The 18,788-nt window shown below is 29.9% G+C and overlaps 2 protein-coding genes across 2 annotated transcripts; one reads left to right on the top strand and one right to left on the bottom strand.

Moving 5' to 3' along the window:
• The first annotated feature begins 1,145 nt into the window (after window positions 1-1,145).
• LOC123917233 (homeobox-leucine zipper protein HAT9-like) lies at window positions 1,146-4,345 on the top strand. Its single transcript, XM_045968907.1, has 3 exons — window positions 1,146-1,743; window positions 2,943-3,022; window positions 3,703-4,345. The coding sequence occupies exons 1-3, from the start codon at window positions 1,282-1,284 to the stop codon at window positions 4,022-4,024; spliced, it is 864 nt and encodes a 287-aa protein (XP_045824863.1). The 5' UTR covers window positions 1,146-1,281; the 3' UTR covers window positions 4,025-4,345.
• A 1,962-nt stretch (window positions 4,346-6,307) lies between these two features.
• LOC123917215 (homeotic protein knotted-1) lies at window positions 6,308-13,340 on the bottom strand. The gene is made up of 5 exons (XM_045968891.1): window positions 12,412-13,340; window positions 12,075-12,197; window positions 11,389-11,530; window positions 7,353-7,609; window positions 6,308-7,160 (listed from the first exon to the last, which is right to left on the bottom strand). The coding sequence occupies exons 1-5, from the start codon at window positions 12,835-12,837 to the stop codon at window positions 6,957-6,959; spliced, it is 1,152 nt and encodes a 383-aa protein (XP_045824847.1). The 5' UTR covers window positions 12,838-13,340; the 3' UTR covers window positions 6,308-6,956.
• Between the last annotated feature and the right edge of the window lie 5,448 nt (window positions 13,341-18,788).

The following is an 18,788-nucleotide window of genomic DNA, read 5'->3' as shown; positions in this document are numbered from 1 at the left end:
ATGGATAGGGACATCCTTTCAATTTTAAGCTCTTTTTTTCTCTTAATTAACTAATTGACGTCTTTCTTGTCTACCAAGTGACTACTATTTGTGCAATCGAAGTCCTAAATACTAATTGCATTTTCTACTTTTTTCTTTATTCATTTTTCAAAATTATAAATTTATTTGAAAACAATTTAATCAGTAGTATTGTTCGTTTGTCTTTGGATATTGTCTATTTTATACGTAATTCTTTCATGGTTTATTTTTTATAAAAAGTGTTATCTATAAATTACTATTGCCTTCGATTTTCAAAAAATGTGAAGATTAAAAAAAAGTAAGAAACTTTTAAGGTCTATGCAGAACATTAACCCTCCATTGAGGTTAAGGGTGAGTTTGATATTTATAAATTATCATTGATATCGATTTTCGGCCAATTTTAAACTTTCAAAATGTACCTCAATAATATATTTTTTTTACCAACCTCAATAATATTTTGAAAACTACGATAAGTTTATTGGACATGTTACATTAATGTAAAATATTTTTATACGAACGTTCAATAAAAATTAATTATTTTTCACATTATATTATTAGAGTGAGGTATAATAGAGTAATTTTGCGGAATATATAGTTGATATTAAAAGGTAGAGAAATAATTGTCTCATTTTCTCAAATAGAGATTAATCAAAAGCACAAAAGATTAAAAAAATATTGAAGGTAAGTGAAAAAAAGAAAGATTAAAAGGCTTGAAATATTCTCTCCGATTATATGTTCTACCCACTTTTCACGTGATTCCACGTATCCCATATACAATGTACACTTCATCATGCTTGTTATTATGCACAACTTGTTCTCCTTGTAAAAAGGGGTGACTCATTAACTTTCACTTAGTCAACCCATGAGCCAAAATAAAGTAGAAATGGTAATTTCACAACTTCCACAAAAGCTAAAAAAAACACATTTAGATTCTATTTATGAATATATTTATTCTTTTAGTTCATGCCTAATACTAATATAATAAACAAATAAATGAGTCCCCACTAAATCCTAATAATCATAAAAGAAAAAATCTTCATTTAATTCACACATTCACACCATCTTAAAATTCTCTATCATCCATTCCAATCATTTCCTATTTCACATCTTTTTTTATTTATTTATAACTTAGAATCGAACCTACAACCTCCAACATATATACTAGTGAAATCTATCACCAGATAGACATCTTTTTTCATATTATATATATAACATACTCAAAAAGATTGCAAACTACAAACTCCTTCAAAAAAAAATATATCAATGATGAATTTTGATGATAGCTCCAACACAAGTTTTCATGTTGATCTTGATCTTGGTCTTGCCCTTCATGATCAATATTTTGATGGCCATAGGAAGAGAGAAAGCAAGAAAAAAGAAGAGAATCCATCAAAATATAATATAGCTTATCCATCTCTTACATTAGGACCATCAAATGAAGAGGATGAAGAAAATACTAATTATATTATTCTAGATTCAGCTTCAAAGATCGAGTCTTGTGATCAAAATTTACTTACTTCACTAAGCATAGAGTCTTCATTTTCGAACTCAACAAGCATGAAGAAGGAAACATGTGAGGAACTTGAGGTTGAGATTGAGAAGGTTCCAATTCCAAAGGTTGGAAATGTTGATGAAGATGGTAATCCAAGGAAGAAACTTAGACTCACAAAAGAACAATCAGAAGTGTTGGAGGAAAATTTTAAAGAGCATTCTACTCTTAATCCGGTACCTTAATTCATAAATATTCATCGAAATTTTTATTGTTTCAAATAACTCTTTATTTCTTATACCATGTACTTTTTTCTTTCTTCTATTTTTTTTATGAACCCTCTGGATTTTTGGGAAGGAGTTCCGATAATTCACAGTTGGACGAATAGTTGTTTTCACTAGAAATCGAACTCGGGTTCTCTTGAAATATTCGTCTAATGTGTTGGGTAAATTTTTACATATCATGTCAGATTATAACTTAATTTTAACATTAAAAAAATATAACTTTGTACTTTTTTTATATAAATCAAAGGTATCCTCCGTACGGCGGAGACTAATCCCTTTGAAAATTGAGATTTAAGGTCCGACAAATGTTTTTTATATAACTTTGTACTTTATTGGATAGACATATCGTTTTGCTTATATAAAAAATTATTTGGATTTTTAAGTTTACAAATTATTGGATAAATATAACGTTTTGCTTATTAAAAAAACTTTGTGCGGAGAATATACTAAGGCCCCGTTTGACCCTACTTTTTTTTCACTTTTTTTTTCTCCTTAAAATAGTAAATAAGGAAAAAATTGTGTGTCAAATACAATTTACTACTTCTCTATTTCTTTTAAGGAGAAATAGAAAAATAGAAAATAAGTAAGGACAATCGGGACCTAAGTAAGATTAAAATCACTTTAAAGCAGCTAGTTTTTATTTCTTTATGATGATATTTGATTTGATTAAATTAGATCTTTGTCATATGGTTGATTGTTGTGTTTGGTGGTTTGGGTTTAATTGTTTCTTATTAGTGCAATTGTTACATCCAATCCAAATCCAAATGTATTAAAACTTGTGTCGATATTTTCTCTCGCCACCCCCCATGAATCTTTTATCCCCATTGAATTTCCAATTTTGCCCTTGAAAAAACTTCGGTTCGTAGAAACCGAAGTTTTTTTTTGCCTTGAAAACAAATTTCGGTTTCTAAAAACCAAAATTTACTCTGAATTTGCACTAGAAAAATTTTGGTTTCTGCTAACTGAATGTTTCTGCAAGGGCAAAATTAAAATATTAGGGGTATAAAAGATTCATTGGGAAGGGGAAGAGAAAATATCAACTTGTGTAGCATGAGTTTATGTTGTTTAGTTGTGTCGACATGTTGAAGCACCTCTAATGTTCTCTTCAAAGCATTTTTATTAATTAAAAAAATCTTTCTCATTTTCTTCAGAAGCAAAAGCAAGCATTAGCACAAAAGCTAAATCTCCAGGCAAGGCAAGTAGAGGTGTGGTTTCAAAATCGGAGAGCCAGGTAACTTAACTTACTAAGTACATGCATTTTTTTAATATAAAGTGATAAGTATCACTAAAGTTTTGGGTTCGAACCAGAATAAAGGTGTCTATTTTAGGAAATATCGACATTACAATTTAAGTTAGGTCTATCAGACACTACTCCTAAAATAAGTATTTTTATGATTTTTTTATATAAATTAAGAAAAATTTGTATATATAATAATTTTATAAAATTGTCTACACTTAATTATTGACCGTTAAGCAGGTCCGACACAATAGCAAGTGTCGAGTGTGCGATGGCATTGAGTTTCAAAATTTTGGGGAGATTTTAGCGTCTCAAAAATTTAGAGACTCTACATTAATAATAGATTTTTTTTACAAGTACAGTAATAATTATATATTGTCAATCTTCATTAAATATTATGTGTATCAATGAATTAGTAATTGACAACGATGTTTGTATGTGTAAGGTCCTTGATTCAAATCTCATCATTGCCATTTTTTTGCATAATGTTAGTTCTAGTCATTTCAAATTAAATTAAAACCGTTGAATTTGATCTTTGTAGCAAATGTAATTCTTGATTAGATATCTGTCTTTTATGTTATTTTCAATTTAAATATAGGATAATTCTTTTTAAACAATTTGATAATTTATTCTTTCTTTGATATAACATCATTTATATACATATATGTTCACAGGACAAAACTGAAACAAACGGAATCAGATTTTGAAGAACTAAAGAAGTGTTGCGAAACTCTAACAGAAGAGAACATGAAATTGCAAAAGGAGCTACAAGAATTGAAGTCAATGCAAACAGTGGCAACAACTACAACACCTTTTTATATGCAAATTCCAGCAGCAACACTTACAATATGTCCTTCTTGTGAGACAATTTGTGGTGGTAACAACAACAACAACAATGGTACCACAACATTGCTTATTGGCTCAAAGGGTCATGGTCTCTATAAAAATAATGATGATAATTATCAATTCCCTCACTCATCATCTGCAGCATGTTAGCTAGTTAGTTTGTAAGGGAGGGTATAGACTCTTGTTCATTTAGGAAAACTTTTATGTTTGATGCATTATGTATGAAAATTAATTTTCAGCAACTATGTAGTTTGTTAGTTGCCTACATTATGTAATTATAGATATACTCCATATTGATATGTAGATATAGATTTATTTATTTTTATCAAAGTAAGGTTTGAGTCACAAGCATTGCTCATGATATCCACACTTTTAGAATTTAGGAGTTTAGCCTAACTATACTATAAATCCAATTTGTAAGATGAGAATTGTCTCTATTTTATAAACTCATGTCAACACACCCCATCACACTCAGTACTATTGAGTTTGATGTGTCGATATAAACAATGGTTACATTATAGCAGGTGACACAACAGATCTTAGAGAGACTTTAATATTATCTTAGAATTGAGAGTTGAGATTAATTAACTCAACCCTAAAAAATTGACACTCTAGCAACATTTAATTGTTTGCAACACCTAATAAATGTATATTATAGATTTGGCTTAGCCTCAACTTAAGCGGATGCTACATAGTGTCCATTGGACGCAACTGTCTAGCTTGTGGCATTTAAGCATCTTATACGACACAGACTCTAAATCATTGGAAGTCGAAACCACACCTTAATTTACTCGAGTTATCTATTAAAGAAATGCTCATGGAAATCAAATTGAAGGCAACCTGATTAGAAAGAAGAGCCTCAAATAAACATGTACTGAAGTAATGATCCACTTTTTGGGACAAAAGAACTTCAATGTGCAAAAATATTCTTTCATCATTGACATTTGTGTGATATGTCCAAAATCTCACATTTTTGTTTACTTGGAAACATAGATTAAAAAAAATTATTCCAAAATATTTTATTTAATATAATTCTAATTTTATTGAAATCCATAAAATAAAATAAAAAGGTAAACAAATACTTGGGAATTACTTTGGGTTGGGGGTGGGGGGAGGGGGGTATATGGAAGAATTTCCTCGTAACAATAATGCATTTAGTTCAGACGTGTAAAATCTTAAAATTTTTATATTAGGGAGGATTCTTTTAAAAAATATCCCATTTTTATAACATCTCATACTTAAATAACGAACAAATATATTTTAGCAATTTTGTAGAACGAGTTAGAAAATTCATATGGTAAAAGAAATTATCTCACTTTAGCCCAGCATGATGCTGACTTAATTAGGCCATTCTTATTGGGTCTTTTAGAATATGACTTTTAGTTTGTTTTTTTTAAAAAAATAATAATAGAATTGAATAAGTTTTTAAACTCTAAATGTAACGAATTTTATTTTTAACCTCTGTGTCCACTTTTATAAATATGGGCTAGACCAGAGTAGCTTCTAATTTTAGAATTTTTACATTCAAATTTATTGTTCAATTTATTTTTACAATAATATATTCAAATATAAATTACTTTTTCTTTAACTCAATTTTTACAAGAATTAATTTTCCTTTACAAAATCAATTTTGCTTACATATCTTACCAGGATAAGAACAAGATAATAAGATATGTTTGCTATCACATGAGTTTAAACTTGAGATTTCTTAACGTGATCAATTTGGACTTTCATACATAAACTAGCTTTTGACATTTCTTATTTATCATGTGAATATTATTTGTTTAGAGTCACATTGAAAGATATAAGGTGTCAACATAGATTTATAAGTAGGATCGTCCACATCTTACAAAAGACCAATTTTATGAGATTGAGTCTAACTTAGAAATTCAAAATTTTAAAATGATATAAAAATCTATTCAAGATCTTAAACTATCTGCTATCAGATCATTTAAATCACATTCCAATTAAAACATGAGAAGAATTTATAAAGGGTCTTACATTGAAAGGAGTTGTTTTGAGGATGTGCCGATATTTTTTATTCGAGATCGGGAGTTAGTGTCTAGTGACAACTCTACGGGTCGGGATACTGTCTTCGTGTGGTCTGGGAGCTCAAGAGTGTTTTTCTAAGAATGGGATTAGAAGTTGACCTCTTTTAGGTGGTGTCTGTTTTGGTATTTTCATTGATGTTCCGCTTATATACGGTACATTTGTTTTGTATCCCCTCTTCTATCATGGGTCTATGTTCGTCTTATGCGAGACCTGATTATTAATAATAATATATTTGCCGTTAAAAAAAAAATCTTACATGGAAAGATATATAATTTAAACATAACCTTACAATCAGTTTTGAAATGTTGTGTGAGGTCTAACTCAAAATTTTAAGATTACTCATGATAATTCTTAGTCCTTAATTATAATAACAAAATAAAAATAAAAATAAAAACTGTAAAATAATCTATGTAGCATGACTTCAACAATACACATTGTTTTGTTTTCATATACATACACTTAAAAGCTTGATAGCCATAACCTTAACCTTCAAATTGCAAATTTCTTCTGGCTGCTCAAACACCACAAATTAAAGTTACATACACACACCTGACTCATTTAGTAGAAGTAACATTAATCATATAGAAAAACTGCATTGCGACCAGACATATAATATGACATTTATAAAATCCAACAAAATACAACATAATGAATTTTCACTACCTGACATGTACTACTTAATTACATAAAACAACATAATAAAATAGAAGCAACAGACACTGATCAAGGAAACAACTAATATTTGTCACTATGACAAAAACTCAAACATTCACTGCACAACCAAGGTTTATGGTATGCCTCCATGATTTTTGCTGACTGTTACAGTTTGAACAGTCTAAGATTGTTTTACCCTCCACTTAAACTCTATAATATATAACGCGGTGGTGATGAAGCACAATTTCTGTAACACCGACACTTCATATTGCAGGCGAATCCAAACACCGCACTGACACGTGTGATTACGTTCAATTACTGGCGTCGACGTCTTAGAGTCGTGTTCATGTGTGTGTCGGTACTTCATAAATCATGATTATGGCCCTAGACGGTAGGGACCATCGGCCATGTAGTGACCATCCATATAAAGAGCAGCACTCTGAGGATGCAGTCCATCCATCACCATAAACTGCATATCTTCAGATGGTTTCCAGTGCCTCTTCCTTTGATTGATGAACCAATTATTTATTTGCTTCTGATCCAAACCTGTTGATTCAGCCAATGCTACTTTCTCTGATTCCTATATAGTAATTATGTATATCCAAGAAAAATATATATCTTAGAAAACAAATTCAAATTTAAGCATAAGAAATTCATTTATAAAACGATTTAATTCATATGCACAGACAGTGACGCTAAATGTGGGTACGTCTCAACCGGATAATGAAATTAATATCATATGAAAAGAGTGAATGATTTAAATCGTACGCACCGAAGGATATGGCCATTTGTAATGCAATTCCCACCAATTAAGTAGCTTTTGCCTAGCTTCTTTAGGCAATTTTCCTTTCTTTTTCTTCTTGGAAAGTTCTTGCTTAAGACTACTTAAGTAACCACTATATTTTTTCAGCAAGTGGTTTTTCAGTTCACGGTCTTCTGCTCGAGGATCAATCTCGGGAAGTTGATCCGTTTCTCCACCACTATTCTCTTGATCTTCTTCTGATGAACCAGCGCCTTCATTTTTATCTTCTACTCAACGATATATCAACCAACATTAAGTAATTTGATGCATATAGAACAGATACACTAATTACATTACATGCATGCTAATGATAACATGATTTCAAATATGATCAGTTTGGAATTATGATGCAGTTATGAAATTATAGGGTCACATGATACATTAATTAGTTGCTACAGCTGAACCTTTGGTTGTTGATAATGTTTCAACTTGGATTTTGGCAATGCAGGATTAGTGAGGGAGGTATGTTTACTATGAAATAGACCTATAATTATTTATGTCAAATGTTGTTGGGGAGTTCTAGGAAGTTCCGGAGAAATCCAATGCTCTAGGAACACAACAGCAGGGGAGACGCCACATCCACACACAAAATTTTAAAGCATTAGGTTTATGGGTTAGTTACCTCTCTTATATATTTAACATTCTTCTAGCTCATTCGTAGTTAATATGTGACTTAACTACTTACACTTTAAACCCGACAAATGTTTCTAACTACTTCTTTGGGTTGGAAGAGTGTCGGGATATGGAAATATTGTGGGATGGAGGTGTGTACCATTAGTTATTAAGAGGTTGTTTAATATGGATAGAATTCATTAGTAAATTTTGATAAAATATTATTTATATTTTCTATTTATTATTATAAAATCCATTTTTATTTTTTTTATAAGTAAAAGCCGAGGGAGTAAAATTTTAAGGTAAATTTTTATTGGAATTTGGTTGCTACAAGAAAAAATTGTTCAAAATCTGAATAATTAAATGTGGATACATATGTTGTCAAAAAAAAATGATGGGTACATTTTGAACTAAATTATTCTGTAATAGAGTGATAAAAAATAGTTGATAATTGATAAATTAATTTAAAATAGATAAACTAAACTAATTAAATTTGTAAAGTTTGATAAAATTAGCAGTTGATCTGACTTTAGAATCTGAATGACATAAAATATATGTTATATGAATATTTAATTTCTTATTAAGCAAATTGACAAGGTTAAAATTGAGAGGAAAAAATAGCAAGCTTTAAGCTAACTTAAAATAAATTATAAATTAAACTAATAAAAATAAGATATAACCACATAAAAAATGACCTTTATCAAACATATAAATATTTATTTATTTTTAATCATATGAATTTATAAATTATATACTAGTACTCTGACTACTCTCATTGATCTTTATATATAAGAAAAAGAAAAAACAATTGACACAATGTATAAACAAAAATATATTTTTTAGATTTGTATATGAACTAAATACATTATAGTTATTCAATGGACTGATAAAATAATATTTGCGTATATATGAAACCATATGAAGTATAAACTAAAAATGTGTCTTGTCATCAAGCGATGTATATAATTGTTGAAATGATGTTGTTAAAAAATTGTGTATGGTACTAGGCAGTACTACTAGACAATGGGATGTTGGGATTGGATTGGAAAAGCATCCAATGTGTATTTCATTTTTTATTAAAAAAAGTGTTTTAGTTAAAGAAATATGCAAAAGAATACTACTAAGTAACAAAATGTTAATGCTGGTATTATGAAGAAAAGAGAAGGGTACCGTTAGTAAAAGTCAAGAGTATTGTTGCTATTATTAAAAATTCATACCAAAAATTTATGTATCCGGTGAATTTTTTTTTCTTAAGGGGATTAAGCCCGTAGAAAAAATTACAGAGCAACGATTTGGGAAGCATTAACTCTCAAACTATCAGCTAAACATAACTAGTCTATCTCTACTGGATATCAAACATAATGCATTCAACTAACTGACACTCAAGCCAACGTATCAGCCACTTTATTTGCCTCGCGATATATAAGTGGAATGTGAACACTCCACCTTTCTTGTAACAAAAATCGAATTCTTTTAATCAAACTCCTTCCCCATTACTTCCGATGCTCTCTCCTTCTAATTAAAATTAATGTATTAGAAAAAATATATCGATATATAGTACCAAAAAAAATAGATATTTTATTTGACGGTAATGTTATGGGAGAGGATCTCCTTCCCTTTTAAGGCCATATTGTAGAGCTGTCAAAAATTGATCGAGCTGATGGGTCAGCCCATTAGCCCACGGTATTGGATGGGCCAAGACTCAAATACATGGCCCAAAATGCAATCGGGCTTTTTTTTACCCAAATCCAAGTAGCTCATATGAATATCAGGCTTGACTTCAGACTGGGCCACTATAAACACAATTATATAATTTTTGTAAAAATAATATCAATAAAAACATAAAAAAATTATCAACTAATTATCAATTATTATAAAAAATATATTTAAATGTGTAAGCTTAATAAAAATGAGTATATTTACCAAAAATTAGAGTTTAATTGATATTTAGTGTTGATGTAAAAATTATTTATACTTGCATCAAATAATATCTCTATAAAATTGATAATTATAAAGAACTAATACATCAAAATGACATAAAAAAAATTTAAATAAACATGGAAAATATAAAATGAAATGGGCTGAGCTTGATAATACACAGCCCAATAATAATTGGGTCAGGTTAGTCTGGCTCATTTATTTTGTTTGGCCCGGTCATTTATTTTGTTTAGCCCAACGGGCTGGACCAGCTCAGCCCATTTGACAACGATCTATATGGGAGTATGTTAATACGAGTTTGCATCCTCTTATGCCGAATGTGTTTTGTCATCTCTTCTATCTTAATTTATTGGTAGAGATCGTAAGGGAAAATAAAGTGGTCTAGCAGGAGAAATAACATCAGAAATCCAACGGTTGCAATTATAGTAGGCAGACAGAGAATTTGAATCCATGTTAATACTAGTAGTAGTTATGTCTTCTTATTTTACAAAAGATCAGATAATCGAATCTATAATCGAACCCAAGACATGATACATATTACCCAAATCTCTCACAACATTTTGTCTAAGTAAACATACTCATAGTTGTTGATTAAGACGCCGAAAAACTTACCACTATAATGATGAGAAAGAGTGTTAGTTGCCACAAAACCCAATGAATCCACAGCTTGAAACCAATAAACATAACATGAGATTTTAGTCAGCAAAATAAAATTGATTAACAAAAGGAAACCCTAGAAGAATAATTTTGTCAGAAACTCAGGAGCTTGGGAAATAGAAGCCTGCAGTATAGAGACGCCAACGTGTGGATTTGGGTTTTATCAAATCATAAAATATTCATATCAAGAATGAATAGGACAACCTCTCTAGTCTACAAGGAGTATATTAAAAAATGTAGGTCTTGTTAATGAGTGAGTGTTACTGTGCACTTTAAATATTTTATTTAAATAAATTATTTTTTAAATAGTTAAATAGTATTATAATTTAATTACTAATACATTGTTTTTAAATATTTTTGTAGTAGAGAATAAATAAAAATAGGATAGTACTAGTAGAGTAGTAGAGCAATTAGGGTTCTGTAGATGAAAGAAATATGATCTTCAGTAAAATCTGGGTCCCTTCCTTTCTGCTTCTGCTCCCACGATTTGAAAGCATGTGAGTGAGATTTTTGGTCAAAATTTACTGCCTCACTCGAGTTTACTATTTTCAAGAACTTCATTCACATCCCATCACTCACACATTAATTACCATTTCATAACTATCCACAATTATTTATACTTAATTAATTTCACTGAAATTATTTATAATAATAATAATGAGTGAAATAAAAAGATTGAAAAGAAAAGAAAAAGAACTTGAGCATAGAGCAAGGAATGAGAGAAAGATTTTGATAATAAAAAAAAAAAAAAATAGTAGTATATATAAAATGAGAAAGAAAAAGTAGTAGTACTACATACCAGCAGGGAAGATACGAAGGGGTCCATTGCCATTGCAAAGAGTATTTAGCTGAGTTTCAATTCTCTTCATGAAATCCATAGCTTCTTGTATTGGCCTTGTTAATTCCTCTCTATACTTCACAAGCATGTCATAATATGCTTCCTATTCCATTAATTAAAACAAAACAAAGCAATATCAAATTTATTCTATTAAACAAAAATATCATATAAATTTAGCCATTAATTTATACGGTTCAAACATAGTTCTTGTATATTACTACGGTTCATAAAGATTAAATATATTTTATTCCATAATATTAAATACTAGTATATTCTATTAAACATTTCAGCATTAATATATCATGCTACATCAGTTGTATATTAATAAATAAATAAATTGCAATATCAAATTTTATTGTTGATCTTCTAGATAGGAGAAACAAAACTTTGATAATCTGAAGTTCTGACTGAGAAATAAATAAAACATGAACCATAATTATCTTTGTTAATAGTATTCAAACTCAGATTCTTCTATCTTTCATAATTATCTTTGGTAATATTCAAACTCAGATTCTTCTATCTTTCAATAAAACTCGTCTTTAACTATAACTCATAAAACACACGAACACAATTGCTTTGTTGATCAACCATAATATAGAACCCAAAAAAAAAAACATTAGACCAAAACAATATTAAATATTTTGTACCATGAATTGATCTAGTTCTGGATCTTTGGAATTTTCTCTGGATTTAACTGAAGATCTTTGCCGTGCTTCAAACTCTTGCCTAGCCGCAACCATACGCGCCACCACATCCGGTGGAGCTCCAACCTACAAATAATTTGTTTAATTAATTAGAGAGAGAGAGAGAGTGTGTGTGTGTGTGAGAGAGAGAGAGAGAGAGAGATTAGCAATTAATTAATCTATAAAAAAAAACATGGGTTATATGCATAATTAAATTATATCTATAAAAAAAATTATGACTTAACAAAAAAGAAAAATATGATGATGAAAAAGAATAAAAATTGATTAATTAGCAAACCACCTTTTGACAATCCATGTAAGCTTGTAAAAGACTTGAGTATTGAGGATGAGCAATTATTTTAGCTTTTATAGCTTCAGCTTCATTACTAGAACTGCTTGGACTCCCTCCTCTACCTCCTTGATGATGATGATTATGCATAATATTATTATTGTGAGGATTAATAATATTTGTTCTCATTAAATTAGGGTAATGAAAAATTGGAGTGTGAAGTTGTGAACTACTATTTGCTTCAGTTTTCACAGCAGTATGTTGTTGTTGTTGATGAAAACAATGATCTGATCCACTTGATTGAACATGAAACATGTTCATTGGAATTTGATTATTATGGTGTTGGTTTTGATGTTGGTTGTTTCCACTAGCAATAGAATACAAGAAATTTGGCCTTGAACTTTGATTTTGATTGGGATTATTTGTGTATTCCTCCATTATCTCTCAATCAATAATTTTAAGAAACTAAATATTATTGGTAGATAAATTCTCAAATATAGGGAGAAAATTAAAATAAAATAAAAACCCTACTTTGGTTTTTTAGGATAATAAAATGAAAAAGAAAAATTATGGAAAGGTGAAGAACATAATTGAAACCCTAAAGAAAACCATATTTAAGATTGTTTATATAATGAATAAGAATGTTAAGGACAACACAAGTGTGATAATTATGTGTTTGTTGGGTTTGAAGGGTCCAAGTTGAAGAAAGAGGTTGCAAAAGTGTTTTTTTTTTAATCAAATGAGGTAGCAAAATTTATAAGGATAGATTTTGAGCATTGACAGGGTGGAGAAGGTAGAAACCAGCAAAAATCTCACATGATGTGTTGTACGGAGAAGAGAAAATGGGAGAGAGAGAGAGAGAGAGAGAGAGAGAGTGTGGTGGCTTTGTTCAAACTGGCAATGTCTTGGAGATGGGGTGGTTGACAAGACTATGTTTTGTTGATGGAAATATATAATAAATAAAAATTTAAACATACATTATAAAAGGAAAGTGTAGTGTAGTATAGTGTAGCTAGGTTTATTTTTAATTTGTTTACTTTATTTGTTAAAGTATGTTTTCTTTGCTTTAATTCTCTGTAGTTTGTCTCCTAATTGATTTTCCTTTTTGGGCTCTTGATTATTTGTTTATTACTAACATTATTCAAACAAAATTGTTGAGTGGTGTCATGTGTGATGGGTGGATGCATATACTCCTATATTTTTATAACAATTATATATTATATATTGTTTCAAAAAAAATAACTATTATATATAATATGGATTGAATTTGATTAATAGACATTAACACTTGTATATAAACAAGCTCTCACTTTCCAAGATGATTTATTATTTTAGATATGAACAATCAAGTATTTTGTCTTGAAGAAAAAATTGCTTTAGAAAACCTTTTTTTTATAAAGTAGAAATTTTTCAATAATCAATTCTATTATGCAAGAAGGGTATGATTGTGTGTTGTTTATGATATTTATTTACTATTTAATCAAACATATATCCATCAAATTTGGTGGTACACTATTCACATCAAATATATATCTTATATAGTTACATCCTCCTTAGTCACAATTCATAGTTTAATGAACATTTGGGGTATTAATATACCCATCCTTTTTTTAAGTGTCATTTTACATCATTATGTCGGTGTACAATTTTAATTGCTAATATTTTAAATTATCTATTATAAAAAATTATAAAAATTTTATATTTTAAAATGATCGTCATTACAAATTCAAGAATATCTTATATATTAATATTTATTTTTATATATTAATAAAAAATTATGATCATAACAGATTATGTGAATATTGCAAAGTGGTTAAAAGCGACACTTAAAAAAGAATGGACGAGTAAAACCTAGGTTTTTGAAATTATAAATAAAAATAGTAAATTTTTTAGGTGGAATAAAGAAATTTTTGATATTGTTGACTTCAATATTGATGCCATTGCAGAAGAATTGCATAACTTAAACGTTGTTTGATCCAATAGTGAGATTGTGGATTCACACAATAAAAAGATATTATCCTATAAATTTTGGCAGCAATTTTTTTATTTTTTGTTTTTAAACAAGAGCAAAAATGGGGACAAAAACCAAAATCCTCAAGGAAAAGAAAGGCAGAAAGTAAAAGATAAAACAAAAAAGAATATAGGATAAACACATGAGGAACAACATCCTTCTAGTTAACTAACAGTTGAAAGCACCTACCTTGAACTCTTTACAACCTTAGTTTGTTGCTGCTTGAACTTGTTCTTCCTTATATTGGGGACCACCAACTGAAATTGTTGATTGTGTTTTCAACTGAATCGACAATCTCTTCATTTTAAGTCATATATGTTAGCCCAAAGATTTCTTATGAAATCCGATCCATAGTTTGTTAGGGCCCATTATGAGCGCTTAGAAGCTCTAAAACTAGCATGTCATGAACAACATTTGCAAAGTTTGACAAATCTGATTTTGGCACCACTATGGACCCATCATGATTTTCTAAAGGAATTGAGTCTGCTACCAATTCATCGTGCAACTCTTCATAAAAAACTTCATTCTCGAGGTTTATGACATCTCTAATAATAGGGGAAGTTATGTCACTATAAGAAGATGTATCTTGAATACAAACAGGATCTGCTTCAATGAAAATAAAATGAATCTATTTATCATGATTTAAGACGTCTCCCACAAACATAAAATACATGTCATCTTTAGACCTTATAAAGTTATAAGAGGATCTAATATCTACGGTTGTCAACATAATGTCCAAAAATTTGCATGAGTCACATAAAAAGGATACTTTAATTATAGAAATATAGATTAATAGGCAATTATAAATCCAAGTTTGAGATAATCTTATAGCATAAATTAGCATGACTAAAAAAGAAGTACAGAAAATGAAACACATACATTTTACTCATACCAGTAGTTATTTTGAGGCCATGATTTGGCAATTCACACAAAGGGACAAAGTGAGAATTTTAAAAGACCCCACCGCACTCAAAAAGGACTTCATTTTGAAGCAGCCCCCCGAGAGTCTCGCGCTCTTAGTCTCTCATGGGTCCATACTTTCTCGTATCTTTCTTTAGGGCTCTACTATTCACTGCAGAGAAAGACAAAAAAAGAACATATATACGAAATTTGGACTAGGAATTTTAATGAGAGAGAGAAAGAATTATTGAATTAATATTTTATTATTATTTTTAGAGTTTAATAGGTATGTAAATGGTTATCACGTGATTTAACTCGGTTGATAGGAACATCGCATATATTATGCAGGAGTCGAAGTTCGAACTCAGAATAGTCCACTTAGCATAATAACTCGGTCGAAAGAAACATTACGATATATAATCGTAATATCATAGTTATCGGGTAATGTTTTGCACTCTACAATTTCTTTTACATTGTTTTGCTTAAATCAAGTATCTTCTACACGTAATTGCAGAGACTAATTCTTCGAACCTTGTGAGAATCAAATGAGCGGTAAACTTCTCTAAAAGTTTTAATAAGAACATTGGTTAAATTAAAAGTAACTCGTATCATCTCATCTAAATACTCAAGTTACATTTTGCAATTTGATACAAAAAAGTCTTCCAATCATATTTATCATTGTACGATTTATGATAGGTTTAAATATCATAATCTCTTTTGATCTAAAAAAATATCATAATCTCTAATGTTAAATGTTGTTATTTTCCTCTCATCTTGCTAATGTGTCTCTTTCTCCAATTACAAATAATTACAAGTTTCCAGTTCATTCTTCATTTGTCATTCAAGTTCACTATTCTTCGCCACTTCCCCATGCACTACCTTTTCATCTATACCTCAACCCTTACTCCTTTAGAACAGAAAACTAATAAACAAACATGTCTATACATTAAACGGAGTAATATATTAGCTAAAAGTGAAACTGTGAAGGATTCTTTCAAAAGTTCAGAGGCTTGGTTTGTTATCAAATTAAATTAAAAATCACATACCCTCATTCTTTTCAAGAGTGTGTGGTTGTGAAGAGATTGTGAAAAGATAAAAGAGATAAGATTGGGAGTGAAAAAAAAATACAAATAGATTATACATTTTAAGTATTATCAATATAAACATGTTATTGAAATCGTAAAATCTTTCTATTCAGGTGTTTAGGTATGTCTTTTGAGTTTAGTCGATTTTGAAAAAATTAACTCTTACTTTTTTGGATAAAGAAAAAAGTAAGTGATGTATAGTTTAATATAAGTTTATTAGAATGTCGTTTTTTTTTCACCACTAGTATCCGGCTACATGGACCGCTAAATCTGGTTTCGAGATTAGTTATGGCATCAAGTGATTTCAGCCTCCTCCCAATCGTAGTTGTAGGGGATCGAACTGTGGTTCTCCCTACTAAGTTCAGCGTCAATCACCACTTAACCAACTAACAATCGGCGAGAATGTCACTTTATTATGATGATTTTTTGTATAGTATTGCTTAATAATTAAATTGCGACTTTTAATTATTAACTAATTTATTTTGTGAATTAAGAGCATAATTACATTAAAGAAAATAAAATATGTGTTAAGGATAACACAGCTCGTAAGCTATAATTCCTTGCTAAATACTTATTGGGGGGTGGGGGCACAAAATAAATACTAAGGAAATCTTAAATTAGGTAATTTAAAACTATTCCAAAATAATCAACTTGAATAAAGTTGGTGAATGAATCGACCACCAACTGAAACGTCTATGCATCATCGACTCCCTGCAACAAACGACAATAAGCATAATATGACTCGTCAATCAGTTAGAACTGATACAAATAACTGACGAACCTTCAATCGATCTTGAGATAAATTGATATTTTAAAAATTAGCGGATTCCAATTAATTTTGGCGGGAGAACCGCCAACTCGCTACGACGAAAATTCGACACTAGTAAGCAACAATGGCCACGAATGAAGCACAACAAAGCATCTCAATCGCGAAGCCAAGTCTTTTGAGCCAACAATCCAGAAGCAATAGCTTTAGATCAAACCACGTCGGATTGTTAAAAAAAGAAAGATCAAACCACGCCAGAGCCACACCTCTCAACCTATAGGCTCATAGCTTCTAGGATCAGCAACAAGAAGAGTACGATAAGCTCCTTCTTACTTTATTCATCAACATATTTCTGGTAGTCAAAGCCCGGACGAGAATACATAACAGATGAAGACCCAATACTCATTGCTAGAAGCTAGAGCTCTTTGGTCAAAACTGACGATGCACTTTCAACCCGTTTAACTACCAAAAGGGGTTGGAGGAGGTGATGTCGCGATCGCAGGAGATCGATCGCACCACCAAACTTTGGTGCTACATCGTGACTCTAAAGATTTGGATGAGGGGGAGGTTAAAGTATAATTTTGTAAAATTTAAGAGGTCAAAGTGTGATTTAGTCTAAAAAAGGAAAAAAAGAAAGAAAAAAAAATATTGTCATTGTAAAGTAGAAATAAGAGAGTGATCTTCCAAATGCAACAAAAAAACTTTCAACGTCCTTCCAATAGACTCTCGCCAAAAGTTCTTAAAAGTATGTTTGGATGGAGGAATGATTTGAGGGAAATTATTTTTTTGAGGGAATTAAAAAATTTATATCTAAATTCTCTTGTCTTTATGATTGATTTGGAGAATTTTTAAACCGGTGGAAATTTATGACATATTTTATCCAAGTTAAATTTAAGAAATTTTAATTATAAAAATTAGGGATTCGAAATTTTTTCCTATCGTATGTTATACAATTTTCAAATTGGCCTCTATAAATTTTTTAATAATTGTAAATTGGTCCCTATTCTTTAAATTTTAAATTTGATCCAAAAAATTCAAAATTATAAACGTGACAAAAAATACTCACATTAATTTTTTTATTACTCTATCCAAACATACATTTAAAAATTAGAGTAATTCAAATAAAATTATTTAAATCGTTTAGAATTCAAAATCTTTAAAATTTCTAATTACTTTCATCCTAACACTCTAAGGTCTCACTAATCCACTATATATATAAAAGGACACCAGCATTTTAGAAATAATGTAAGCACCACATTCCCCTACGTATAACTCCCTCGATTTCTCACACTCGAGCTTCACAGTGTTTAGTGATACCCCCTCAACATTAAGGGAATAGATATTCCAACTCTTGCTAGTCTATAGGGAATAGATATTTAAATTTACACAGAATCAATTTATCTTTTAGAAAGAGCTAGAAGTTTATTGTTTGGTGTTAGCACTTAAAAGCCCGTTGGATTTACACAAATCAATTTATAATTTGTTTTTAATATTCTCTTGATGAGAGGATGTGCTTTTGTTGGTAGGGGGTGAAGTTATACCCTTCTTTTGTGCCTGCCACTATCAATTGTAGCAAATCTTAATAGTATAAGTTAAAATTAAAAAATTTCAAGAATATAATAAGCCA

The sequence above is a fragment of the Trifolium pratense genome, linkage group LG1 (genome assembly GCF_020283565.1).
Source record: "Trifolium pratense cultivar HEN17-A07 linkage group LG1, ARS_RC_1.1, whole genome shotgun sequence".
NCBI lineage: Eukaryota > Viridiplantae > Streptophyta > Magnoliopsida > Fabales > Fabaceae > Trifolium > Trifolium pratense.
This window is presented reverse-complemented; position numbering and strand designations above follow the sequence as displayed.

Excerpts from the sequence above, each read along its gene's own strand:
- LOC123917233 (XM_045968907.1), top strand. The coding sequence starts at position 1,282 with ATGATGAATTTTGATGATAGCTCCAACACAAGTTTTCATGTTGATCTT. Across the intron at positions 1,744-2,942 it reads AGCATTCTACTCTTAATCCG|AAGCAAAAGCAAGCATTAGC; the intron begins GTACCTTAATTC and ends CATTTTCTTCAG. Across the intron at positions 3,023-3,702 it reads TTTCAAAATCGGAGAGCCAG|GACAAAACTGAAACAAACGG; the intron begins GTAACTTAACTT and ends ATATGTTCACAG.
- LOC123917215 (XM_045968891.1), bottom strand. The coding sequence starts at position 12,837 with ATGGAGGAATACACAAATAATCCCAATCAAAATCAAAGTTCAAGGCCA. Across the intron at positions 7,610-11,388 it reads CCTTCGTATCTTCCCTGCTG|AAGATAAAAATGAAGGCGCT; the intron begins GTATGTAGTACT and ends ATCGTTGAGTAG. Across the intron at positions 7,161-7,352 it reads ACAAATGGCCATATCCTTCG|GAATCAGAGAAAGTAGCATT; the intron begins GTGCGTACGATT and ends ATTACTATATAG.